Source organism: Pinus tabuliformis, chromosome 1_1 (genome assembly GCF_031772625.1).
Source record: "Pinus tabuliformis cultivar Carrire ecotype Pingquan chromosome 1_1, CPIR1, whole genome shotgun sequence".
Classification (NCBI taxonomy): domain Eukaryota; kingdom Viridiplantae; phylum Streptophyta; class Pinopsida; order Pinales; family Pinaceae; genus Pinus; species Pinus tabuliformis.
Genome location: NC_142297.1, coordinates 297,736,294 through 297,745,267, shown reverse-complemented (window position 1 = coordinate 297,745,267; position 8,974 = coordinate 297,736,294). Strand labels below are relative to the sequence as shown.

Here is an 8,974-nt window from a genome sequence, read left to right as displayed (position 1 = left end):
CACTCAGATTTGCAGGGAAATAAACGCAACCGTTCGTGCTATATGTCGTTTCGATTCACAGAGATAAAATCCACGTTTGCTCCGGTGTCTAGGAGTTTCTCATCTCAGAAATTTTTCAATGCGAAATAAGATAAACGAAATGCTGAATTTTAGTAAGATGAGGAGCATGTTTCGTAGGCTTGCCAATGGCGGCAAGGCAATAAGATGCGCGTGCTGTCCTAGAAAATGCAATATATCTGACTTCACAGGCGATCATGATAAATATGACCTGATCAATGGCAGCCTTCCGTTCGATGTTTCCAAGGGACACTTTGCAGTGTAGGTTGAAGCGACAGTAGTTGATTTGTAATTTTTACATCTAATCTTACACTTCTGCTACGGAAAAAAAATAAAAAATTAAAACGTCTTTTTTCTGGATAATAGATATTTTTTTTGTCCAAAAAAATGTTTTGTTATTTTACATTAAAATTTGATATTAATTGAATTATTTTAAATATAAAATACAATAATTTTATATTTAAGACAAAAAAAGTGTTGGAATATTAATTCTTATTTGTGTTAGTTGTGATTTTTTATGTAAAGAATATGTCCCTATTCTATAGGAGTGGTTTAGTTGAGATATTCTCTCAACTGATTATGTGTTCAAGAGAATTTCCTTATCTTGAAATAACACTAGTGTATATATGTAATATTATATTTCATTAATGAATAGAAAGATAGTTTGCACTATCGTTTGAGGGCCTCAGCTGGCTCCTCCTCAGCTTGGCCCGTCCTAACCTAAGGGAGCTTGGCCCGTACTGGCCCGTACTAACCTAAGGGAAATAAGAAAGTGTATTTGTTTTGAGAGTATAATTACGCCTTACCCAAGCAGGCTTTCAATAACATCAAAATACCAACCTAGAAACAGACTAAAATACCGGTCTAGGAACAGGCACAGAACGTTGATCGATTCCTGGCTCAGAGAAAAGAGAAGTATTGGCTCAGTGATAACCAACAAATCATAATGAGATGAAAATGTTGACTTAGAGTTCGAGTCAGGCTTGGTTGAAGGAAGAACTGGAACAGACCGAGAAGCATTCCCTTTGGGATTAACTTCCCTGGATGCCACTCTGTAATGACTTGAGCCGTTGATCCATTGTGTTAGACGATTAAAAAAATCGCGGTTGCACATTGTAAGTCCGATCATTATCCCTATGTGCCACTATGTAATGTGACCGATTCATTCTCCTTGCAACGCATCACATCTCGCAGCGCATCACATCTGGCCAGCATGCACTCTTCAGTATTCCCATGCTGTAAGAGTCTCGTTTCTACAGTGCCTTTTGTTATTTTACATGATTATTTATACAAGTCTGCAATCAGGCATGTCGATTCCCTACAGTCTCCTCTACATGAAACCAATGAGTAGATTTCTCAGGGCTTCAGTTTTTACCTTTTTACCTCCACCTACCAGATCCAACTGGAAAATAATGTCTTTGCAGAGTGATTCCTACCAGGAGACGGGATGCTACAATCTGTTATGTTCAGGTTTCATTCAAACCAATGAACGAATAGCCATTGGTGCTGCCATTACACCTATTTCTTCTTTCAATGGTCCTCAGTATGATATTACCATACTGATATGGAAGGTCTGGAACTTCATCACCATTCATTTGATTTTGTTCGATTAAATTAAGCTGCAAAGATATGCGTATTGCAGTAATATAAGCACTAAATGCAAAGCCAGAAATAAACAGAAAGAACCAGTATACAGCTTTGATTTTTTATATGTACTACACTTTATTTTTTCTGCATTTGTTTTTGTTGTTTGCAGGATCCTAAACAGGGCGACTGGTGGATGGAGTTTGCAGAAAATGAATTGGTGGGATATTGGCCTGCACATCTCTTCACACATTTAACAGATCATGCAAATATGGTTGAATGGGGTGGTGAGGTCGTAAACATGGAACCAGGTGGAGATCACACTTCCACACAAATGGGAAGTGGTCATTTTCCAAATGAAGGATTTGGCAGAGCCAGCTATTTTCGTAATCTACAGGTTGTAGATGCAGAAAACAGTTTACAAACCATAGATTCAGTCTCCACTTTATCAGAGCACACTACCTGTTATGACATCCAAAGCGTTTACAATGAGGTAATCACTTCTGCTGGGCACTTTTATCACTGCCAAATATGCCTTTCTCTCGCATGTGACTACAGTACATTCAAGAACAGAGGATCCAGGGATGGCTTAATTCGCTGTTCTCTGGGCTCTAATTGAGACACATTTTTTTGTTATTTAAAATATAAATTGATATTTTTTTTAAACTAAGGTAATTTTAAAAGAGATTTTTGTTATTTGGAATACAAATTGGTTTTAGACAACTTAAACCTCTGAGGTTCACAACTATTACTCGTTTGTAAAAGTTTTGAAAATTTATATATTTATCTAATTTTATGAACTTTTTTCCTCTGTATTGAATTTATCTTAGCCCAATTACATTTGATTATCTTATTACATTATATTTCGTTTATCTTAGCCCAATTACATTTGATTATCTTATTACATTATATTTCGTTTATAGTTTACTGTATATTAATTTTATTTTTCAAGTGTGAATATATGAAGATTGTATGTAAAGATTTTTATTAAATTTAAATTTTATAATAAAATATTAAAATAATTTGTTAATTGTTAAAATTGTGTAAGTTAAGTGTTTTGATATTTTTAAATATATTGGATAGATTTATTTAAATAATAATGATTTTAATTCAAAATTAAAATCATTTTTTTTATAATACATAAAATATAATTATAATAAACCACTAATAATAAGATATATTTACGCCGTAAGGCATTTCCCTCTGAAATGAACTCCCCCAAATACCTTTTTGTCCTAATCGTAGCAGTTAGATCTTTTGTTAGACGATTGAACAAAAATCAACCGTCTGATTAGCCATTTGATTTAATATAAAATGTTTTAAAATATTAAAAATCTTAAAAAAACGTTTCACCTTTCACTTGACATCTGTGGGCTCACGGTTGAGCTTCAGGAAGAAGTTGCAACTTCGTGAGAGCATGCGAAAAGCCCCCTGATTACAGTGTCATCTGGACTGCATATTCTTGCAAGAATTACTCGTGCCTCATTCAGAGAAAATACCAGAAGGGCTTCGATGACTGCAAAGACCGCTTCGATCTTCAAGGCTGGGAGAAAACTAGGTGGGTAAATGGCAGTGGCTCCATGATTACTCTGTCGATGAGGTCTTGAATCTGAAGAAGAAGACAATTGGAATTGGGTTGGACATCGAAGGAGGAACATGAACTTTCGTCGTGACAAGGAGGGAGCGAAATGTAACAATCATTACAACTTCCATGAACTTGAACGGGCCCTTCAACAGTTTCATTGCCTCCAGAGGGGTTATTCTCATGTATATCACTATAACACAAACGCTGTCATTCTTTGAAAATACTTTGGACATTGTTCATTCTAGAGCAATTGGATTCCCACACAGCTGCTGGAATTTGTACTCTATGATTAGGTGAGGGTTCTGAGAAGAACCTGCAGAAACATGTGAGAGATCTGAAATTGATACACTTTTGATTTTGTTTATCAGGGAACTTTTCAAAGATGCTCAGAAGGTAAAGTTTAGCTTGGTGGCTTTTACAGTACTTCTATTTGAGAAATTTTTAATTTTCAATTATGGGAATATATATGATGCCCTTGCCTGTTTTTAAGATATTTGCCACTTTCAGTGTATGGTTCATGTATCTGGGTTTGATTTAGGGCTCCAAGATTTTCATATTCATATTAATATATAAAACAGATCTGCAATTTCAATTTCTGGATTTTCTACCGTGCCATGGTTTTCATTGATTTTTGAAAAAATGTGGATGGTTCGTCTGTAATGGTCAAGGGCTGAAATTCAATGGCCATGTTTAGTAGGTGCCGTGCTCTGCAAATTCTCCCAGACTCGTTTGGGAATCTGACGGGCCTTCGAAGTCTTGTCCTGGGCGAGTGCCATCTTGTCCTCGGTGAGTGTCGCGCTCTACTGACGCTGCCAGACTCGGTTGGGAAGCTGACGGTTCTCCAAAGTCTTGACCTGGAAGGGTGTCGTGCTCTGCAAATGCTCCGAGACTCAGTTGGGGATCTAAATGGCTTCCAAATTCTTCAGCTGCGTCGGTGTTCCAATTTACAGGTGCTGCCCAAAGTTGAGCACTTGAGATCGTTGGTGAAGCTTCATGTGTCTGGATGTCCCAAACTACAATGTAGTGTCGGAGTATTCGAGCAGCTGCGCCAACGACTGGGAGAAGGTTTCAGTGAAGAAAACTTGGGAGAAAGCTTCAGTGAAGAAAGCGAGTAGTAAATATAACAACATTTAATAATCACAATCGTGGTCCAGTCGCCACAGTGTTCACTGCTCGCTGAATACAACCTTCGCAGATTTGTAATCTTAACCAAAATGAACAAGGCAGATAGCTGCGAGGCAGTTAGTCCCTGTCTCTTTAGATAATTAAATATATTGCTCAATGCGACAAGATTTATGTGTAATGTAATTTTACTGAACAAATAAGTTCATATTTCTGATTTCTGATTTGTCAAAATTTGAAATCACATGGAAAATTTTAGGGTGACGCGTTTCGAACCTTTATCAAGGTTTATCACCATCATATAATAAATCTCCACCATGTCCTATAATGAACCTCGATAGAGATTCGAAACTTATCGACCCTAAAATTTCTATATGATTTTTCCAGAAAATCTTGGCTTAAGTTCATACTTCTCCATTGATTCGTTCTCATTTTTGGTCTAAACATATTATTTGATATTTTTTGTCTAAACATATTATTTGATGAATACAGTGATGGCTTTGCTTCTTTGACGAATGCAGTGATGGATGTGCTTCTGCCTCTCAGAGAAACGCCCATACATGCAGCAGTCACAGATCCATTGTAGTCTAGCTAGATAGGATATTTTTTTTTTCAATATGTAACCTTGCGTGAGATCTTCTGGGTTTTAACTATTTGTATAGTCTTCTCGATCTCCCATCAAATCTGTAGGGACTACCTTGCTTACAATCCAACACCATTATGAATCAGTTTGTAATACATATACCAAGAAATTAATTATTATCACGATTCAGTAAAGGATATACTTTTAACTCTTTGCAAATTGACAAACTGACAGGTTTTCAATGTACTTCACATTTGCCATAGACAAGCTGTTAATTTACAAAAAGCACGTGCACCGTCAAATTAAGCTGAACAAATTACATAAGACCATGTTGCTTCATACAAGGTTGTCTCTAATTTTATTTTTCAGTATGGAAAAAGCGATATATTCATCAAAAAGAAATTTTACAAACACGTGATATGAGATCAACATATAGATGTAATAAAATACATCAAATATCATCTTTCTATTCCAGTCAAAACTATTCTGGCAAATCCATAAGTATAGACTATCATAACCAGTATTGTGCAGGCATAATGAAGAAAAGTGAATCAGCAAACCAAGCATAGGAAAAGTAATATGTACAAATCAAAAACACAAAATGGGTTGATAGAATGTCCAGCATGTTGTATCCCGACAAAGTTCATCTTGTTCATATGAGAATTCCTGCAAAGAAATAGTTCTATTCAGAGAAAGTCATCACCCCGGCGTCTAGAATTTGTCCTTCCATCTTAATCTCAATGTGCAGTACATCCACTTCAGCATGAAGTCCTTTTTTCGAGAGTCTGCCTGTAAAATGGTTATGCTCTCTTTCTATGTGTTCAATAGATGAACCTGGATAATAAGTCCAGAGTTGTTGTACTTGGAAGAGCCAGCCTTGAAGAGTGTAAAATGGTTATGCTCTCTTCCTATGTATGCAATAGATGAACTCGGATAATAAGTCCAGAGTTGTTGTACTTGGAAGAGCCAGCCTTCAAGAGTGGTTTGATAGATATGTGCCCATCCAAGTCCTCATATATGTGTAATATTGAGATGTTCAAAAATTTTGTGAACCAAAGTAAACCTTAGAGTAACATTACTTCAGCTTAAGTGTTCGTTCAACGGCCAACACCCCAATGTATCCAGAATTCCTGATCCAGCTAGAAGGCAATCCAGAAACCACATCGGCAAATATGTCTTTGCGATGCTCCATCAAAATAGGCGGCCGGGAAAACCACTGTAGGGGTGGATTTGCAAGAAGAAACCTTCGGCCCGATATGCAGATATGAACGAGTAGTGTGGGCCGGGCCAGTTTGATGTTTTCCAAAACCCGCAGTTAAGAAATCTGGTGGTTGTTGAAGATGATTTTATTTCTCCATCTTCAGACCTCCCAGAAAAAATATAATGGTAATAACAATATAATGGTATATTGCGCCATGCAGATTGCTCTTGCTCTTTGCTCCGCCAGATAAGACATTCTGACAAGGTTGTGAAATGTATCAACAATAAGAGCTCAACAGTCCCAACATCCTAGGTCATATTATATTGGTAGAATCAATTGTTTGAAGTTAAGTTAGACATATTCTTATGCAGTTATCCTACTTCAACCCACATTTATGTTTCTCTTTTGCCAATGTGATTGTTCAGAAATCCTCGGCATGAGCATATACAAACGTAATTTAACGATCCTATTTCAACCAAGAACCTAAGAACCTGACGGTTACACTCATGCAGTTTGTATGGAATTTTTTAACGCTTGTGCTCTGGAAACATGTATGCTATTGTTGATTACAAGACCATGACATTGTTTGTTGGTAAGTTTGAAACAACACAAATATTATAAGCCCAAACTGAAAGAACTTGTTCCAAAGTAAACATAAACATATACCTGAATGTAAAAGCCTTTTGTGATCATGAAGGCAAGCAAAACAATAGATGCTACTAATCCAATCCCTCTGATGTCACGAACTACAACACCTATCAACACTCCAATTCCCTTCATGTGTGTCAAAACAATGTGAATGCATTAAGCATATGTAGGTATAGGTAGGTAAGATGACTAGGACATAGAGTTACAACTTACATTAACTGTGATGATTACTAAATATAGTCCAAACAAGGAGAGCAAAAATGCAAATGGAGTACTTCGAAAATTGGCCATAAAATGCCCAATGACCTAATCAAGATGCCAAAATCAGGGTCCTCACAGTTTCCTCTACTCATCGTGCTTGCCAAGACATAGGATCAGCCATGCACATCCTTCTTCCAATGTGTTCTTCATGAGGCACCTTGAGAGATACCATACCTCTGATTTTATGTTCATACAGGCTGCTACAGGAGTCTGCTCCAGAGTGCCTCGCACTTCTTCTATCTTCCAGACTTCCAAGGGTAGTGTCACCCTTGTCCAATGGTACCAACACAAAGGAGCTGCATACTTTTCTTGGATGAACTTCCTTTGCTTCAGCTACTAGACAAAAATAGGATCACATGGAGGGCTGCCACTAAACCTTCTCAACAAAATCACATCAACTGCTAGATAATGGCATTATCGAGGGCTTTTACTATTCTTCAAAAATCATTTTCATATTGATGTCTAAAGGGACCATCCCTTCTCATAACTACATCCTCTATTTTTATTGGCTCCAGGGCACCTCTTATGAAGGTTTCAAAGACATGAATATATATTCCTTATTGATTTGCAAGTTGGCTTGAATGGAACATGCTTTTAACACTTATATATATGTGTGTGTGTGTGTGTGTGTGTGTGTGTGTGTGTGTGTGTGTGCTTGTAACAGTGATAAGGACTTGGCCTCTTCTTCAATACAAAAAATAGGGTTCCTTGATTTTACTAATATAGATGACATAGGATGCCCACTGATTGTCTTTTCAAGGCTTGCAAATATATGCATACAAAAGAATAAAGTTCTTTTCAAAAGACTTATTCAAAAGCATACCTATGCCCATAATGTAAAAGAGAGATAGCTCCATTGCATAGCAGACCTTTATTGTTTCTTGTGCTTAGAACAATAGGAACACTTGGCTCCTTCTTAATGGTTCAGAGAACTAGGCCAACAACTCGATTCTTCATTGCTCCATAGGGCTCTCTTTAATTCATTGATCAAATCAAAATAAATATATGTATCCCGAGAGTCACTTATTTGATCCTCAACAAATTTGCTTGTTGGACATCTTTATTTACAAGACTTGAATTTATGTGAGCACAAGTGACTGGATGGAAGGACTGCTAGCTTTAAAATACTGATACAGAGGTGCCAAAGGGATCAGATCTTCAAACATATTGTTGAATGATTTATCCAATGAGAAGATTGGACTTAGATCAACAAATTCTTAAAACAAAACTCTTCATTGACTTCTTATCATGACACGTGGTTTAGCTGTTGAAGGAGGACTTTCCTATTGTAAGAACAATGAAATATTACCTGTGCAAATAGCATATAAAAAGTACCTAAAAAAAATAAATTGCTACATTAAATGGGTAATATGCATTAAATTACCCAATCCAGAGTAATAATCCATCAAAGTCGCAGTCAAACAGTTGGGAAAAGTGCCTGGTCAATGCTGCTCTGTGTACTGGAAAAGTCAACCGCAGAAAATCACAGGAAATTCATCCTCCAAAAATTTGCACGTATGGAAGAGAGATAGTTTCTCAAAGAAAATCGAATCCATCATGAGAGGAAAGAGAGAATCATGTGTGATGATGCCAAAATGGAGTGAACTCATCTTATATTTATACAATTCAATGTGTGTCAAAGGTCATGTCTTTTAGGCTTCATGAGCCTACATCATTATGGGCTTGACTTCAAATATACATTTCTGCCTGTCAGAATCCATCGTGCTTTAGGTCGAAATTGGTCCTCTCGAGAAGAGGAATCCAATGCCATCATCATCTCATACAAAGGAGCCGTCCATAGTGGAATTTGACCTTAGTTGACCATTTTTAATAATTGCCTATACAAAACATCTAGTTAAAAGACTAATTTTACTCTCAATAAACATTGGACAAAAACTTCTCTTGATCCATTTTGAATCTGGTAGTATCAAAC

The 8,974-nt window shown here is 36.8% G+C and overlaps 1 protein-coding gene across 1 annotated transcript; it reads left to right on the top strand.

The window, feature by feature from the left end:
• Positions 1-1,218: 1,218 nt before the first annotated feature.
• On the top strand, positions 1,219-2,260 carry LOC149212732 (protein neprosin-like). The gene is made up of 3 exons (XM_089388797.1): positions 1,219-1,295; positions 1,482-1,628; positions 1,814-2,260. Exon 3 carries the CDS (start codon positions 1,838-1,840, stop codon positions 2,258-2,260), a length of 423 nt encoding a protein of 140 aa, XP_089244923.1. The 5' UTR covers positions 1,219-1,295; positions 1,482-1,628; positions 1,814-1,837.
• Positions 2,261-8,974: the final 6,714 nt, after the last annotated feature.

Coding starts and splice junctions, on each gene's coding strand:
- LOC149212732 (XM_089388797.1), top strand. CDS start 1,838: ATGGAGTTTGCAGAAAATGAATTGGTGGGATATTGGCCTGCACATCTC.